This window comes from Phallusia mammillata, chromosome 1 (genome assembly GCF_965637545.1).
Source record: "Phallusia mammillata chromosome 1, kaPhaMamm4.hap1.1, whole genome shotgun sequence".
NCBI classification, from domain to species: Eukaryota; Metazoa; Chordata; class Ascidiacea; order Phlebobranchia; family Ascidiidae; genus Phallusia; species Phallusia mammillata.
This window is the reverse complement of record NC_137252.1, coordinates 3331115-3348735: the sequence shown is the minus strand read 5'-3', so window position 1 is coordinate 3348735 and position 17621 is coordinate 3331115. Positions and strand designations below refer to the sequence as shown.

Genomic DNA, 17621 nt, shown 5'->3' with positions numbered 1-17621 from the left:
CGTTGCGATTATTCCGTCGTCGTATGTTATGAGCCCTCAGACCAAACGCAACTAAACCTTCTTATATAGCTCGTCTAGCTATTGTTTTCTCAACAATCTGTTTCATTTATTTCTTTTCAACGCTCGACTACACTAACGCAGTTTGCCTCCACATTGTAGAGAAATACCAGTAAGTCGAAATTTTCACAGGAAACACGATTATTGGAATTACAATAAGCATCATCCATGTAGCAAATGTGAATATTTGTTTCAAGCTTAGTTGACAAACTGCACTGATGATGACAACACCGATTGTTCAAACTGTCCTAATATGTACTCTATATACACTATCTCGCCGGGTGTTATGTCTTTAATTAAATGAATGTTTGCAACTGGATAAAACGTCTTTATGTAGCATAAGTATATTCGCCAGTCACTTTCTACAATTTTTGTTGAAACTCAAACGAATCTTCTCTCCAGTTTAAATTGAAAATGTAAGCGCAGTTTAGTAACAAAAACACCAACCAAAAATGTCAATAGTTAAATCACGAACCAACTAAGTACCACAAGACACATCGTCATCAAAATATTAATTTTTGCTGCGTGTTTAGCACCAGATGTTGTTGCTGCTGTAGTGGTTATTCTTGTTTCTGTAGTGATGGCTGTTGCTGCTGTAATGGTTGTAGGTGGTGTTGTTGTTAAGATTGTAGTTGTTGTTGCTGCAGCGGTTGTAGTTGTTGTTATTGCTGTAGTAGTTTCAAGTGTTGTTGCTGTAGTGGAAGCTGTTGTTGTATCCGGTGTTGTGGTTTCCCTTACATTGAATTCAGCCACACTCAGGTAGTTGCATGCGTCGTTTTGGCAACAGGCAGCCACACAGTTACTGTAAAGAAACACGTGTATTTTTCAAATCAGATATCTTAAACTAAAAAAAATATTTTTCATAAAATCTGATTTTGGAAAATTTTGGTCTCTCTCTGAAGTTTACTTTAAATTAATTGTCTTCAAGTCGCTACTGTTAGTTCCCGGTCAGTTAAAACTTACAAATAACTTACGTTCTGTTTCCACAAAGTCCAGCATCACAAGCAGCCGTTGTCTGACAAGAAACCTCAATTACTGAAACAGGAAGAAGTTTCGGTTTTAAAGCAAACGACTTTCAATCGCATTTCAGACAACTCACAACCAAATCTTTGTTTCTCGTTTTAACTCAACTTTAACAAACCAGCATCAACAATTTCACTTTTCAGTTGTTTAATTCATATTTTCTTGTTTAGTTGTAAGTTAAGTACTAACAATTTTGGTTCCCATCGTCTATTCTTCCACACTGATAGCCCGGAGCACAAGTGCTAAAATAAAAACCACCTTCATCTGGTCTGAATATGGTCGCACAGCGCACAATGTTGTTTATGTCACTAACTGGTCGAACGTTGCACTCATCCGCATCATTGCAACATGCGGATACACAATTTCTAAACAGATGATTTTTTTTTATCTCATTTAACAAACCATCCAATCTTTTCGAACTTTTGTGCTTTCGGAAAAGCTCAAAACCCCTTGTAGATCACAGACCGAAAGATTTTAAAGTCACAAAATTTACTCACGCGAAATTGTTGCAGAGCATATTGCAAGTTGTTTCTGTCGAACACATGCCGGTTGTTGTTGTGACTGCAAACAAAACTACGTTACAATGAGAGGTAACTAACAATGTTACCTTGTGTCGAACCTCTGTGTTGAATACCTTGGCTTGGGTATACATGTAACTATATTATAAACAGGTATGGAGAAATTAATAGAGAATCGGTCCATCTGTTGATTATAATCGAATGCGGACTTTCATGTTTTATCTTGCCAACTTTCCTTATACCTCCATCAGTGGTAATTTCCCTCCTTGCGCAAAGCTCAAACCACTGGCATGGTTTCGTTTCGGTAAGGGTTCCATTTGTTGTTGTTCCCGTCATACAAGTCATCTCAGAAACTGTATTATCTAAATCGTTGATGTTGCAGTTTGGCTGATCGTTGCAGCATGCTGACCAACAATTCCTAAAGATATCGTCTTGTTAAAAATCCTGATACGAATAGGAAGACAGTGCATGTCAGGAAGACAGTATTTCAACAGTGCATGTCATTATAAGCATGCTACCACAATGAAGTGTTATGGTTTTATTTAAACGTGGCCAAATGTGCGGATCGTTACTATATAGTCATATGTCTATCCAACAAATCATGATTGTATATCTTGCCATGGTTGCTTTTCAAACAGGCCTTCATACGATTCTTATCCCTCGTTACCTAAAGCCACAGTGCGCAACGTTTTAGGCATTTGAGCAATGTTACGACTATTCAGTCGTTTGTTATGAGCCCTCAGGCCAACCGCAACTTAGCCTTCTTATATAGCTCGTTTAGCTATTGCTATCTTAACAATTTGTTTCATTTATTTTTTTCACGCTTGTTCGGTTCATTTTGATTTTTAGAACAACACCACACGAACTCAATAACTAGTTTGTCAACTTTTTTAACCCTAAACCTGCATTATTCAACACTTGTATGCAAAAAAATGTACAACTGCCATTTAAGTGAAGCGCCACTGCGCATTTTAATCAAGTGAAACATGTTTTTGTTTTATTTCTCTTCCTTAACCCCCAGTTTAACTTATGTAAATTGATATTTACGGGACTCCTGCACAAAGTTGATCGCACGATACGACGTCTTTCTGGCACGATGCGACAGACGTCGTTTCAGAACTATTGCCAATAGTTGTTTCTGTCAATCCACAATAAGTAGCAGAGGTAGGACATTCAGTTAATTCAAATCCAGGTGGCTTTGATCCCAGAGCACAACTCAAACCGTTGACTAATTGCGCTTCCAACAACATCAAACCAACCAGCGAGACTACAGCAAACATTTGGTTCATTGCTGTCGCATAAAACGTCACTAAAACTCTGAAACATTTGAAAAAAAAAACTGTTGAAAAGTAGTAAGGTCACTCTGAAATAATAGTATTATAAACGCCAACGTGTTTTATCCGTTCTTTTAACCTTTCCAATATTACATTTAACTTTACTCAACGACAAACTTCCAGCTGCCATTAAACAAGTTAAAGCAACAAGCCAAATAAATTATTGTCACAAAAACATAAAATCGCAGCTTCATAAGCACGAACCAGAGACAAGCGCTCTTGCCTAAGTCAACTACGAAAAATCTAAAACACACATTTTTGCGCAATAACCCGGCGATGTGAAAGTTATTGGTATTTAGGCTGCAGCTCAAGGCAATTTTATTTTCCCCGGGGCAAATTACAAAACACGTCGCATTATCGAAGCCTTGCAAAACTCGCCAATAGTCTACATTGCCTTTAAAACAAAGGGCCAACCTGTTGTTTTTATAAACTTGTAGCAGTACCATGCAATAAGTTGGAACGCAGGACTTTCAAAGCAATAAATGGGACACAATAACATTGCTTACATCCAATATGCTAAATTATCTTAACCCGTAAATTACGGAAAGGAAGTGTGAAATTGATTTTTTTGTGACGTGTACAATTTTAGAACGTCGTCTGATTGATTAAATTTGTTTATCAACATTGCTAAGGTAGTATTCTTGTTCACAGATCGCTCAGTGATGTTGGAATTTAGTCGTTCTAGCTTCTTGAAGAATAGAAGCGCTACGATAGAGTGGAAAGCTATTGTCCAACGAACACGGATTACGGAAGTCAAAATATTTCAGTAATTTTTTTTTGTTTATGCTACGATTGTTACGTTGGCTATGGGTATGTTCGATGTACGGGAATTTACTCATAGAATTTAAGTAGAAGCTGGTCTCTTGAGGATATCATTTGTTCCAGCAAATTTTTTTTTGAATGTTTTTAACATGCCACAAAGCACAACAGTGTTAGTGTAAAGTACTTTAGCTGAGCTGGTGATATAAACATACATTCGCAAAGTTTATTTTATGTGTCTACAAATATTTCTAGTAACTCAGTCAGTTTTAAACCATTTCTTACACCACTTTGCATGCATCGCACTCTAAATTTTTTAACCCACCACATGTTCAACTTGTTTTGGTTCTATGGAAAGTACATTATGACGATCTTTTAAACGGTTCCAATCAGGTTGCATTTGACGTTTCTAAAATCAACCAAAAGAATAATTACGGTTTAGATCATCGTTAACCTTTTCATGTTTACGTATTTACAACTACTCTCCCATGTTAATATCGTGACCTGGACGCTGTATAAGTCAAGCATTTTTAAGTTAAATCAGTTCTTAGTATACTAGATATGGAAAAGCAGATCAGAATTGGTGTGTTGTGTTTTTAACCGCAAGTAACGCCGTGCTATTTTCTGTCGAAATATATACTTGGGAACTTAACTGTAGTGTTCGTCGTCATATAGGTTTAATGTGTTTAGGGATTAGTTCGTGTATTCAAGGAGTCAGATACACGAAGTGTTAGGAATTGTCTACCCTAAGGATCAGCACATCATCAAACTGAGCCCGAACTTTCCTTTGCCATTTTTCAAATTCAAAACACATCAAAACTATGTAAACCTTAAACTCCCGTTATTACTTATTGCCTTACAGTTTACACTGTACAAAATAAAGTTTAATAAATATAACTTGCAACTTATTTAGATCAAACGTTTGGCAATCTCTGCGTGCATTTAAACGAACGTTGTATTTTATCTTTCGTGCTAAAGGTATGTAATTGTATTTTATTATTGAGCCAGTACATTTTCCCTGACTGGTGTTAAATGACTTGAGAGCTTTCGGCCTGTTGCCACGTAAGAACAGGCATAATAGCACAAAATTATCACTTACTCTTTTTGCAGCAATTAGGAACGCCGACTTATTATATACGAGTCAAACGCATTTATTTCGACAATTTGATCAGGAACAACATACCAACAAAATCTACTTTAGTAACATTCCTATATGGCGCAATGCAGAAATCACTGTAAATTAAGAACCTTAATTATACCTGATTGAAAAGAAAACCTAAATTTTCAAATTCAAATCTGATGACACGTCATTAAAAAGTCGTACGTCATCGATTCGGAAACTACTGAATCGCGTTTGTAGTCTTTGTGTGACGTCATAAAGCTCCGAATCTTCTGTGCAGTTGTGGGAATTTCCCCTACAAATTGGTTTGAGTTAATTCAAATTTTTGCATGTGATGATTATGCATTCGTACCTGATGCCTTTTTGTTGATAAAGTCCAAGTATTTTTGGACTTTTTTACGAGCGTCGGTTTTAATTGGACTTTTGTCCAAGTAGGAATGGATAAGTGGAATAAAACCCACAAACTGACTGTTCTACAAAGCAATGTTGGGATATGATATCATCATTATATTTGTTGTCAGTTGCGTATACGGTTATTGCGTGCAAATGAAATACAATAGCCAAGCAACTGGCGGATGACAAAGGGACCATATCGGTCATCAAGTAAGACACCCGTGTACAGAAATAAATCTAAACATGATGACACAAACTACAACAAAAATAAAACTTACTTTTCCGTTGATTATTTCATCAACACTGTACTTTGAAATTCCTGACATTGTGTTGCAATTATTTCCAACAGCTGAAAAACATCCACAGTCTTTATAACATTCTAACAAAGAAAAAACTTAACTGACATGCAGCAAACTTTGTATGGTTTCTGAAATAAAACATTTCTGTCAAAACGGCGTTGTTTTATTGAGCTCTTCTCATATTCTCACCAATCTGTAAAAAGTAAAGCTCTGTTGCAGCAGTTGTACTACAAGCCAACCAAATTTAGAACCATTACTCCAACATAATATGTAATCATAATAATTAGACGTTATAAGTCAGTTTTGAGTTTGCTTATTCGCCCAAACTTTGTTGGTGTAACAACGTCGACGTTTACCACAGTGATTGTTGAAATTTAGACTTGATTTTGACAAATAACAAACTTTCTGCATTCACTGACATTTCGGTTTGACTATGGTACACACGCGGTCCAATTTGACTCGAATTATTTTATTTTTAAATACTCGCTTTGACTCGAATGCGCCTTACAAACATTCGTTTTGACTCCAGTCTTGCCTGAAAAAGACACGTTTTGACTCGATTTAACACAACAGCCTGATTCGAGTGAATTCGCCGAGTAATTAACTCGAACTATGTTGTGTTACGTTTAATGAGTAACTATATCCTTACCATCGATATTGGCACCAGAATATCGTGTTTATTGGCCAGAATTACTCTGCTGAGAAGTATGACGAAGACAACAAAAGCTGCATTCTCAAAGTCGCTTAATTGAGCTACCATTATCCTGAACTCGACTCTCCATCCAATATCACTGTCTGGAGGAGGAGGCTTGAAACGAACCGTTTGCCAGTTGGTTGTCTTTGCACTTTGCAATTCATTGTAAGTTCGCATATATTTTAAAATTAGATCAGAATTGAAACATTTTTACTTGTATAATAAAAAATATGAGCAGTGGGCCTTATTACCTTCCGGGCCTATATATCTTCAGGTGCCTCATGTTACCAAGAATTAGTTATGGTCTTTACATTGCTCGCAAAATCAAGACGTTGGCCATTGTAAACACAGAGTTTTTAACATCTGGTGCACACACACTGCGGTGGTAAAACACAAAGGAACAGATTATCCCTTTAACTTCTTTCATATTGATGATATTTTTCGTGGATGCTAACTGGTTTATGAAACTGAAACCTAGGGAAGCTTTCCATGAAGTATTTGCGATATGGAAACCGAGATTTATCACAGGAGTACACGAAACTCAAGTAAGAAACGAATTACTTAAATAAAAATTGTGGTTGTAGCTTATTTGAAAAAATCTCAGAAACCATTCATTTTTGTTGTAGCAAAAAAGTTTTTGTATTTTTTTTTTTTTAATTTGTTAGACTTTACTTTAAAATGCAATCCCAAAAATTTTAAATTCCTAAACAGTGGTTTCCAACCAACACCAGGAATATTGGTAAACCGTGGGTTCGGTACGTTTAGTCACAGCAAAAAGAAACACAGAACGAGCCAAGCCAATGCTTTGCTTCCTACAAATATGACTTTACACGCGCACACAACACCAAATCAAACCTGCGTTGTTGAGCATTTCAAACGCGCGTGCATTCATTTCCAATGGCACGTCGTTCAGTGTAGGTTCATCATTCGAGAGATAACTTCTAATTGAAGTAACTCTCGGTGTGTGGATCCTTGCCACTCTACATGTTAAGTCAATAACTCAAATTTTAAGCCCACTGGTTAAAGTTCGATTGATTAACTCAACTGTTTGTTGACGTTTAGACCTTTTTCTTCATCAGTTCGGTCATCGGAACAATCCACAAATGCCTGCCACCTAGTGTCAGTATCAACGAGGTATCCACGGTGGATTGGTGACGCAGCAGTGAGTGCGAGCTGTGACGCAAACACGCAAAACTTACATGTTAGGCACATAATGGTATTAAGGTACATGATGCTTGAAGAATATTTCACAACACATGAGTTTGGACAAAACAACTATGACTGTCTGGGTAGTTTCAACAGCCATTCTTCATGATTCATTGCTTATGACTAACCATAATCGGACTCCACCAAAGACTGTTGAGTCAAGGTACACGTGATCTGGCATCGCATCCTGATTGGCTGAAGGATCATTAAAATATTCAAGAAACGGCGACGGCGTATTCTTGTCCTTGTATACTGCAGTAAAACATTTCTAATGCTTTAATTCAGCGGTTATAAAATAAATGGGCTATGTCCCAGCAGTAGAATCATTGCATTATATGATGAAAATAAGCTCTCACGATGGCACAAAATAAAAGATGCAGAATGCATTAAGTCACAAACCGATTTCCACCATATATTTTGGCCACCTAACAAATCAATTTCGGAAAGAAAAAGTTTATTTTCCAAGAGTTAAATAGTAGTCATACTTGGAATATTTGCCGCGGGATTCCTTCCTCGAACTTCCAAAAGACTTCGTGCATTTATTCTTCAAAATAAGAGGAAATTATTTGATGAAAGTGACAGTTTGTTACATGTTGCTGTTTTATGTCTACGTCTGATCAGAAAACTTCGAAAGGAACCTCGTTTAACCGCACAAGTAAACAAATAAAGTAACCTATGGGTCGCTAACTATAACAAAAGATAATCATCTCCAAATCGTTTGGAATTAGTTGTTTTAACAAATTAACATGATGTTACCTGCAACGGACGTCGTCTATTATTGCTTCATCTGGAATAAACAAAGAGTGAGTGATGTGATGTGAACCTTCATCCTTCATGATAATAGGAGGATAGATAAAATCTGGACAACCGAGTCTGAAAAAAGAAACGTGACAAGAGATTGGTTGGTTTGCCGTGGGATTCGAACCTGCGACAGACACCCACATTAAAGTTTTATTTGACCATTCTTAACCAATGCATATGCGTCACAAGTCCAAATCCACACAATGCTAGTTCAGTTTTATATTGTTTCACCTCGGGAATGTTGTAAGCGTGAGAACCATCTCATCGGCATCCAAGTGTTTCAAAGTTTCCTTTCGTCTATTGACAAGTAAGTGAAGGTTTTACCAAGGTCTTTAAATCATTTATTTTTTTAACCAAGGTCTAAAGCAGTTTTTCACAGCAGGACAGTTTCTTCACCTGTTAAGCATATTGGCCTCTACTTCCAAACAGCTTGTCAGAATCCCACTGTATGGTTCCCCAGGAGAACTTTCCAGCATGTAACTTGCAAACTCAACGCTCCACAAGGCGTCTGGACTGTAGACATGTTTAATTTTTTTATGAAAGGCATGGGAGTTGGTTAAACGAATAATTTTTGCAAGTGTTCTTAATATCTCGGTCGGTGTTTTGAGTATTAAATATAACAAACAAATGAAGGGGGGGTGTTAATTCGACACAAATGTTGTGTGGGCTTTATAGTGTCGTGATTGTATGTAACTTTATCAGAGTAGCAGAGAAAATATGGACGTCGGTCGGCATTTTGTTAAGTTTCATTGATGCTTTTAATCACGTAGCATTAAATTTTATTGTTCTTATATCACAGCAACTTTGTCAAAATTAGACTTGTATTTACGGGACAATAATGACAAATTCCGGTTAGAAATTGTTCTACTATCAAAACTGCTTGTTGGCAAAAATAATGTGCTCTATTCAGTAACAAAACAGGAGCATGTGGTATTTCATCGACTTGGTAGTATTGGCCAGCCATCGTGAAAATAATGTAAAACCATTTTTGCAGCTTACGTTTGAAGACTATTTTCCTGCCCAAGCTTGAGTTGGTTAAAGAGTTCTCTACCTCTCATCGAAAGACGAACTTTCCTATTCTTGTGATCAAACTGAACGATCATATATTCAATCTGTTTGATATAGCTGTATTAAAGTCATGCCAATAACATTGTGAAGCATATCAACGTGTACGCATACAAGGCAGTAAATTATTAACTGGTTTCTCGTTGTTTTCAACGTCTTGCCCGGCTAAGTGATGGGATCAAAAAGATGAAAGTGTAGCACCACTTTAATTGTGACCCTATATCGAATCCTCTTCACATTCTTTGCTACACAATGTTCAGACAAATGCTTGTTATGTAAAATTGTTTGTTAACCAAATGACCAAAGCAAGGTCCGCCAGATATAATCCTAAAGGTAGGGTTGTGTGGACGAACCGTTGAAAAAAAATCAGTTCCGGTTAAAATCTATAGTCGTGGCAAGTGAATGCACTTTAGGCTTGCAACTTTCTAACCCAATGTGGTAGCTCAGCGCTTCAATCGAGTGCACGAGCTTCGTATGTGTTAAATCTACGCCTTGTCTAGGGGTTTTCGAAAGGTCTTAATACATTCACACTTACAACCTTATTTTAGTTACCTCGTCTCCCCACTTGAGAGGTTCGTTTCTGCTCATTTTATGATCTTTATAAGTTCGAATACAATGGCTGATTCCGTTCATCTTTACGTCATCGGCGAACTGCTGGATTTCAGACCAAGTGAGAGGCTTCTCTTTAAAAGCTTGGGACGCCATTACTAAATATGTTGAAATATCTTTAACCTTTTGCAAATGTACCAAAACTATTTAAACATAACTTTTTGGCATAGCATTACATTTGCCAAAAATAGTCCGACGTACTTCTACAAAAACGAAAGGCCCGAATCAAGCGCGCAAACTGAAACCCAAACCCGAATCAGTACGAGAACTCTAGTATAAGTATCCAAACTAATCAGTGTTTTTAAAATTAATGTACTGTTATGAATTTTACTACATTAATTCAAGCAAAGCCGTAGGAAACATTCACTTCATAGTCCCCACTTTGCTGTTTGTTGAATAATGAGGCATTTCATGCACAAACGTAATACATTATATAACTAAAATCCAGACTGCACGACAAACTTAACCCTGACTGAAACCTTAGCAAGCTGTGGTAATGATTTCTCAGTAAAGGTTACTTGCGTATATTTGTCGCACACAAGCTTTGTTTGCACGAGGGGCAGATGTAAGCAACTGTTCAAATACACCTAGGTCGCATGTCACAAAGTCCAGACATAATTCCCGTATGGTCTCACGTTACCGAAAGAGTTTTTCCAACCCCAGTGCATTAAAATTTGATCGATCAATTGTGTCCTTCAATTTATTTGTCTTTGTGCCGTTGTGCGAGTATTACCGGTGTGTTGATTATTTTAGTGCAATTATTTTTTAAACTTAACTCATTTCGGAAAATTTTGGTTTACAATATATTAGTATTTAGAAATATCAGTAGCTTTCGTTTTACCGAACTGAGCCCGAACTTTCCTTCATTGCTTTTCCAAATTCGAAACATATTATTTAGACATTTTTCGGAACTGCTCATAAGTTTAATGATGAAAATAACGTGAATTGTGTAGACATAAACGGGTGTAACTGGTGTGGCCCTTTATACCACTGTTGATGGCATGAGTATTTGCCACAATAAAGCATGACGCTTTTTACGTCTATTTGGGCAGTTATTTTCATGATTACACTTACAAAACACACAAAATGAATTTAAATCTTAAATCACTGATTGCCTTACAGTATTACACCGTTCAAAATGTAGTAAAATAACCATGTTAGCTCAACTGTTTGACAAATGCCTAATAATTTGCACCTTATGAGTCAGGGCAATTTCTGCATGTTCGAATAAACGTTGTGCATGCAAACAATACTCTTACTGGAATGGAATTACCCGGTTTTGGCCAAAGTCACCGAAGTAAAAGCAACAGGCTGTCTAGCTTATAACTATCCTCTACACTTTTTGCAGCCATTAGGAACCCTGGCTTACTATATACACTGCCCACGTGGCATTGGACAAAGTTTCTACTTTCAGGAATCAAACGCATTTACTTCGACAATTTGATCGCGAACATCGTACCAAATCAGCGGCGCTATGCTGAAATTACGGCAAACTTAGAACCTTATTTCTATGCGTGATTGGAATGCAATTTCAAATGTTCGACTTCAAATCTGATGACACGTCATTAAAAAGTCGTACGTCATTGATTCGGAAACTATTGAATCGCGTTTGTAGTCTTTGTGTGACGTCATAAAGTTCCGAATCTTCTGTGCAGTTGTTGGAATTTCCCCTATATACAAATTGATTTGAGTTATTTAGATTTTTGTATGCGATGATTATGCATTCGTACCTGATGCCTTTTTGCTGATGAAGTCCAAGTATTGCTGGACTTTTCTCCGAGCGTCGGTTTTGATTGGACTTTTGTCCAAGTAGGAACTGATAAGTGGAATAAAGCCAACAAAATGATCGTTCTGTAAAGCAATGTTAGAATATGATATCATCATAATGTTTATTGTCAGTTGCGTATACGGTTATTGCGCGTAAATGAAATACAATAGCCAAGCAACTGGCGGATGGCAAAGGGACAATATAGCAAACAAACCACATCATCAAGTCAGCCATCCGTGTACAGAAACAAATATAAATAGGATATCATAAGCTATACCAGAAACAAGCCCTACTTTTCCGTTGATTATTTCATCAACACTGGACTTTGAAATTCCTGACATTGTGTTGTAATTATTTCCAACAGCTGAAAAACATCCACAGTCTTTATAACATTCTAACAAAGAAAAAACTTAACTGACATGCAGCAAACTTTGTATGGTTTCTGAAATAGAACATTTCTGTCAAAACGGCGTTGTTTTATTGAGCTCTTCTCATATTCTCATCAATCTGTAAAAAGTAAACTTCATTAATAGTTGAACGTTTAGTAAGTTTTGAGTTAGTCTATTCGCCTAAACTTTGTTGGCGTAATAACGTCGACGTTCACCACAGTGATTGCTGAAACTCAAAATTTATTTTGATAAATAAACTAGTTTCAGCATTCATTGACATTCACATTTATTGTACACAGTGGTCCAATTTGACTCAAATTTTGTTTCAAAAAGACTCGTTTTGACTCGTGTACAATGTTACAAAGACTCGTTTGACTCGATTTTTGCCTTACACAAAGACTCACTTGACTTTACTCCATCTTACAAAGACTCGTTTTAAATTGAGTCCTATCTTACAAAAACTCGCTGTGACTTGAGTTTTATTTTACAAAACCCGTTTTGACTCCAGTCCTATTTTATAAAGACTCGTTTGACACGATTTAACAACAACAATCGGAATCACGTCAGATTCACCGAGTAGTTAACTCGAACTAAATTGTGATTCGTTTAATGAGTAGCTATTTCTATAACTCAAACTAAGTTATTATTGGTTTGCTTCTGTGTTGCAGCAACGGGTCACATAAAGTTGTTTCCATACATTCTTGCACAGTTCCGATTTAAGATCATATATGAAGTGCTACATAGTTTACATGACCTACCTTTGATATTGGAACCAGAATATCGAGTTTATTGGCCAGAATTACTCTGCTGAGAAGTATGACGAAGACAACAAAAGCTGCATTCTCAAAGTCGCTCAATTGAGCTTCCAATATCCTGAACTCGACCCTCCATCCAATATCACTGTCTGGAGGAGGAGGCTTGAAACGAACCGTTTGCCAGTTGGTTGTCTGTATGTTCTGCAAAAGATGCCAGGTTTGTGCGAATATACACAATGACCAAACATGGCTTAATATGTTATATCTATGTTATTAACAAAAATTGTCAAGAATAATTGGACAAATTGAATTAAATTGTTTACTCTTTATATAGGTCTGACTGAGTTTAGCCTTACATGTAGGTTGTTAGGTTGACTTAAATTGTAAATTGTTCAAAAAACAGTTGCTTCAAACATTTGGTGCCAAAATGTTTACTTTTCGATAGTGTTAGTTTTGAGCAAGCTCCACTTTAATTTGAGTGTTCCAAAGATGAATTCCTTACCTCAAAATGCTCGTAACCAAGTTGTGGAGTAATAGAAGTTTGACTTCGTTCCATGGAACGTTGCAATGAAAGTAGCTTTCTCACCCACAAGTGTGAAAAGTGACGACTGATGGATTTTTCCACACCTGATGTACACGTTTATAGTAAGAAAGCATTATTAAAATGGCAAAGTTATTCTTCATTGTTCACAAAATCAAGACATTGACCATTATAAACACTGAGTTTTCAACAGCTGCTGCACTTACAGTGCCGTGTTAAAATACAAGGGAATAGATCATCCCCTAAAAGGCTTATCTTAATTCATATCGTTGTTTTTTTCTTCGATGCTCACTGATTTACGAAACTGAAACCAGTAGAAGCTTAACATAAAGTACACACAATAGGAAACCAACATTTGTCACAGTAGTTTTCGAAGCTCGAATGAGAAACGAAATACTCAAATAAAAATGGTTGTGGCATATTGGATAAAATGTCAGACATCATAATCAATTTTTGTTGTAGCAAAAAAGTTTGTATCTTATTTAAATATTTTAGTTTTTAGACTTAAAAATGCAACCCTAAAATTTGAAATCTCCAAACCGTGGTTTCCAACAAATACCAAATATACTGTGGCAGGTAAGAATTTTGCTAAAACCGTGGGTTCGGTATAGTCACAGCAAAAAGAACACCCAACGAGCCAAGAATCCTTTGCTTCCTACAAATATGACTTTACACGCGCACACAACACCAATTCAAACCTGCGTTGTTGAGCATTTCAAACGCACGTGGATTCATTTCCAATGGTACGTCGTGCAGTGTAGGTTCATCATTCGTGAGATAACTTCTAATTGAAGTAACTCTCGGTGTGTGGATCCTTGCCACTCTACATGTTAAGTCAATAACCTAAATGTTAATCACTTTACTTGCTTAAAGTTTGATAGATTAACTTAACTGTTTGTTGACGTTTAGACCTCTTTCTTCATTAGTTCGATCATCTAAACATTCTGCGAACGCCTGCCACCTAGTGTCTGTATCAACGAGGTATCCACGGTGGATTGGTGACGCAGCAGTGAGTGCGAGCTGTGACGCAAATACGCAAAACTTACATGTTAGGCACATACTTGAACAGGCACATGATCTTCAATTAAAATAACTCGCCACCTATCGGTATATATAAAGTATTTTCTGTTGTGAGTTATGTTGTTAGTAGCTTTAATGTTCAGCAAATCCAACGGTCGGCTAAAAAACGACATTTAATATTAAAGTTTGTTTGTTTTGTGAAGTGATGGCAAACTCAGGCAAACCTATGCAGGACACAATACGGTTCACACACAAACAATCATTATTACAATATAATACCTACGACTAACCATAATAGGACAGAGAACAGCTAGTTGATCGTACAAATACTTTGCTTCGTCAATATCAGCTGCTTGCAACGTGCATTGAATACAACAATTTCCTCCGGCAAAACCGACCGAGTCTAGATGCACGTGATCTGGCCTCGCATCCTGATTGGCTGACGAATTATCAAACTCCTCGATAAAAGGCGAAGGCGTGTTAACATCCCGAAAAACTGCAACAGAAATCGTTTTAGCTGATGATAACGTTGCAAAATTTCGTTTCAAAAACTGACTTGGAATATTAGCTGTTGCGTTTGATCCTCGGCTTTGTCGCAATCCTTCAGCGAGTTGCCTAAAAAATCAGAAATAGTTCAACTCAGAACAAACTTGCCATCTTTGTGGCAAAGAAATGTACATAGTTAATTATGCAGACGTTTCAACACTAACAATTGTCATCTTTAAGTAAAAAACTGCATGAATGCAAAACCAGCGCGTTTTGTTTGAAGCTGAACTATCCTTCAAGTCCTCGTCTCAAGTACCAATGTTGTAAATGTCACTGATCACACCATTATAACTTTGTTAAAAACATTTCACCATGATTTATGACTTCGTTTAAGTTCATGGCAGTTTCATATTTTTTTATTTAAATAGCTACGATAGTAATCCTGTCTACAAAACTTGTTACAAACAGAAGTGATTAAAATAAAGTTTTGTAGACCGTTGCGAATATGACATCTGTGGGATTACTAAATAAATCAAAATAAGACCTGCATCTTGTGATGTTGATAATCGTCTGATCTGGCAGAAACGTTGAATGTGTGATAAGATTCGAGCCCGGCTGTGACATTTTAACGACAGGATTCGTAGAATCCGGACAACCAAGCCTAAATATGTTTTTCAATGTGACACGAATTTTCAAAATACCGTATTCAAACTTGTTAAATATCTGCCACTGACCTAAAAGCGATATTTAGGAACATGAATTCATGTGTAGAAAGAAACATGCCCTTTTAGACATAACGTATTAACTTTATTTCAGGTGGTGCCCGTTAGTAAAATGAAAGAGGCAAGTGGATGGAGCTGGCGCATAACATCACATTATAGTGTCGTGCACTTGATAAGCTTATAACATGAGTTTCCTGATGTGGACGCACTCGGTTTCGCTGTTGGAGTCGGTTCAAGAGCTTACGCCCTATTGCCACCATGGCCTTATTTAAACTCTAATAGTTCCTCCTCTATCACATGTGAGGCAATGTTATTTCTTTATTTATTTTTGTCTAATTCATGGCTTAGTTTATGTGACTGCTCGACCGAGCACCAAGAAAAAAAGTGCGATGCTCGGGTTTTCTGTAAATTATCTCGTGGGCCGCTTTATAATGTGCAGTGTACCAGCAGCACGTTTAGTCATTATCCACCAATTTGCCTTGAACTTGCGCTTCATACGTTGGTTTAACGTTGCGCAGATAGCTTAAATGCATTTCTGCGGCTATGAGTTCTTTTATCAAAAAACTGAACTCAAAGTTCACTTTTATTTTGTTATGGTACCTTGGAAATATGGTAAGGGTGAGAACCACATTGTTAGCCTTCAAGTGTTTCTGGATTTCTTTTCGCCTATAAACATTCTGAAAATGACTTGAATTGTAGACAAAAACAGAAACTGATCAAGCACCAGTTACCTGTTGCGCATGTTTTCTTCCACATCCAAACAACTGGACAATATCCCATCATACGGTTTACCAGGTGAACTCTCCAGCATATAGCTCCCATACTCTTTGCTCCAGAGGAACGAAACACTGTCAAAACATTTTTGCTTTATCTGAAGTAACACATATTGGAACAAAGCATCCCAACATTTAAATTGCTTGAATTAAAACTATTTTGTGTTTCGTGATAACTTGTTTTAAACGTGGACTTAAAGATAAAACTAAGCAATAACAAAAAGGCAAACGGTAGGTTAAAGCACTATGGGTGGGAAAAGGCACACAAACAATAAATACAGATCACATCATGAAGTAGGTCTAATGGCAACGTATTTGATAACAAGAAGTCGACAAACATTCTGATCAGTGATAGCTCGATGCAATCTGTCACAACGTTTTCCAAAGTTCTTTGCAAAACATTCTCTTACCCTGTTTGGGGACTTTTGTGGGCTTTTGTTAGCTTTCTCCAAACTTCGTCACCGCACAACGATATCTGCACTTTTCGATTCGCGTGATCAAAACGAACAATCATGTATTCCACCTGTCATAACAAAAAACTTCATGTATAAAGGAAAAACGTGACATTAATTTTGCTGAGATTGTCGAGTGGTTGGGGCAGCCGACCTGTGGGTTGAAGTCACGTTTACCACAAAAGTTCAATAGACTAACAACGAGTCAGACAGCTCGTAGGCGGAATCGTAACACATTTTTGGGTTGTTGCCCACCGGTGGTAAGAATGAAACAAAACAAACAAACATCGAAAGCAAAAAGATGTTTTAATTACTTTTTATAGTTGTGTAAAAATAACAAGCCATTATAAAATATAACAAGCTTTAGGTCGCAATTACCTCGTCTCCCCACTTGAGGGGGTCATTGGGTCTGTTTTTATGTTCTCTATAGGTTCGAATAAAGTGACGAATGCCGTTTGCCTTAACGTCATCAGTGTATTCTTGTATTTCTGACCAGTTGAGGGGAACGTCGTTATCACTTGGGGTCGCCATTGGGCCGTGATTCTCAATACACCTCTAATGGAACTATTTACATGCAAACAGTGGTACTATCTGTATTCTGTGTGGAACCGATTTTCACATAAGATAACAATATACAGCGAATATTCCTAGACATTACGAAAGAAAGTAACCAAACCAGTGTAACTTCTTAAGATTATCTGTTTGATATCGTACTTAATCTTTTGAAAGACGCCCCTCGGTTGTAAACGGCTTGTGTTTTAAAACATAATGCAAATAAATTAATTAGGTAAAGTTCCTACATTTTTTCTTGTCAAAAATGTAACGAACTTCTACACT

The 17621-nt window shown here is 37.0% G+C and overlaps 4 protein-coding genes across 4 annotated transcripts; all 4 read right to left on the bottom strand.

The window, feature by feature from the left end:
• Positions 1 to 140: 140 nt before the first annotated feature.
• On the bottom strand, positions 141 to 4079 carry LOC145212937 (uncharacterized). Its single transcript, XM_080081187.1, has 7 exons — positions 4017 to 4079; positions 2646 to 2915; positions 1841 to 2016; positions 1578 to 1641; positions 1270 to 1445; positions 1032 to 1092; positions 141 to 859 (listed from the first exon to the last, which is right to left on the bottom strand). Exons 2-7 carry the CDS (start codon positions 2885 to 2887, stop codon positions 520 to 522), a joined length of 1059 nt encoding a protein of 352 aa, XP_079937313.1. The 5' UTR covers positions 2888 to 2915; positions 4017 to 4079; the 3' UTR covers positions 141 to 519.
• Positions 4037 to 7025, bottom strand: LOC145212956 (glutamate--cysteine ligase catalytic subunit-like). The gene is made up of 6 exons (XM_080081206.1): positions 6153 to 7025; positions 5609 to 5696; positions 5483 to 5553; positions 5164 to 5284; positions 4951 to 5106; positions 4037 to 4100 (listed from the first exon to the last, which is right to left on the bottom strand). The coding sequence occupies exons 2-5, from the start codon at positions 5643 to 5645 to the stop codon at positions 4982 to 4984; spliced, it is 354 nt and encodes a 117-aa protein (XP_079937332.1). The 5' UTR covers positions 5646 to 5696; positions 6153 to 7025; the 3' UTR covers positions 4037 to 4100; positions 4951 to 4981.
• Positions 7026 to 7114: 89 nt separating this feature from the next.
• Positions 7115 to 11525, bottom strand: LOC145212948 (glutamate--cysteine ligase catalytic subunit-like). Its single transcript, XM_080081196.1, has 10 exons — positions 11458 to 11525; positions 9822 to 9976; positions 9204 to 9316; positions 8601 to 8717; positions 8436 to 8501; positions 8160 to 8276; positions 7889 to 7947; positions 7532 to 7655; positions 7243 to 7370; positions 7115 to 7177 (listed from the first exon to the last, which is right to left on the bottom strand). Exons 2-9 carry the CDS (start codon positions 9972 to 9974, stop codon positions 7256 to 7258), a joined length of 864 nt encoding a protein of 287 aa, XP_079937322.1. The 5' UTR covers positions 9975 to 9976; positions 11458 to 11525; the 3' UTR covers positions 7115 to 7177; positions 7243 to 7255.
• Positions 9995 to 17598, bottom strand: LOC145213182 (glutamate--cysteine ligase catalytic subunit-like). The gene is made up of 15 exons (XM_080081446.1): positions 17163 to 17598; positions 16743 to 16855; positions 16291 to 16407; positions 16160 to 16225; positions 15382 to 15498; positions 14908 to 14966; positions 14642 to 14847; positions 14224 to 14351; positions 14030 to 14154; positions 13293 to 13417; positions 12794 to 12991; positions 12126 to 12153; positions 11940 to 12055; positions 11609 to 11729; positions 9995 to 11548 (listed from the first exon to the last, which is right to left on the bottom strand). Exons 1-15 carry the CDS (start codon positions 17313 to 17315, stop codon positions 11424 to 11426), a joined length of 1797 nt encoding a protein of 598 aa, XP_079937572.1. The 5' UTR covers positions 17316 to 17598; the 3' UTR covers positions 9995 to 11423.
• Positions 17599 to 17621: the final 23 nt, after the last annotated feature.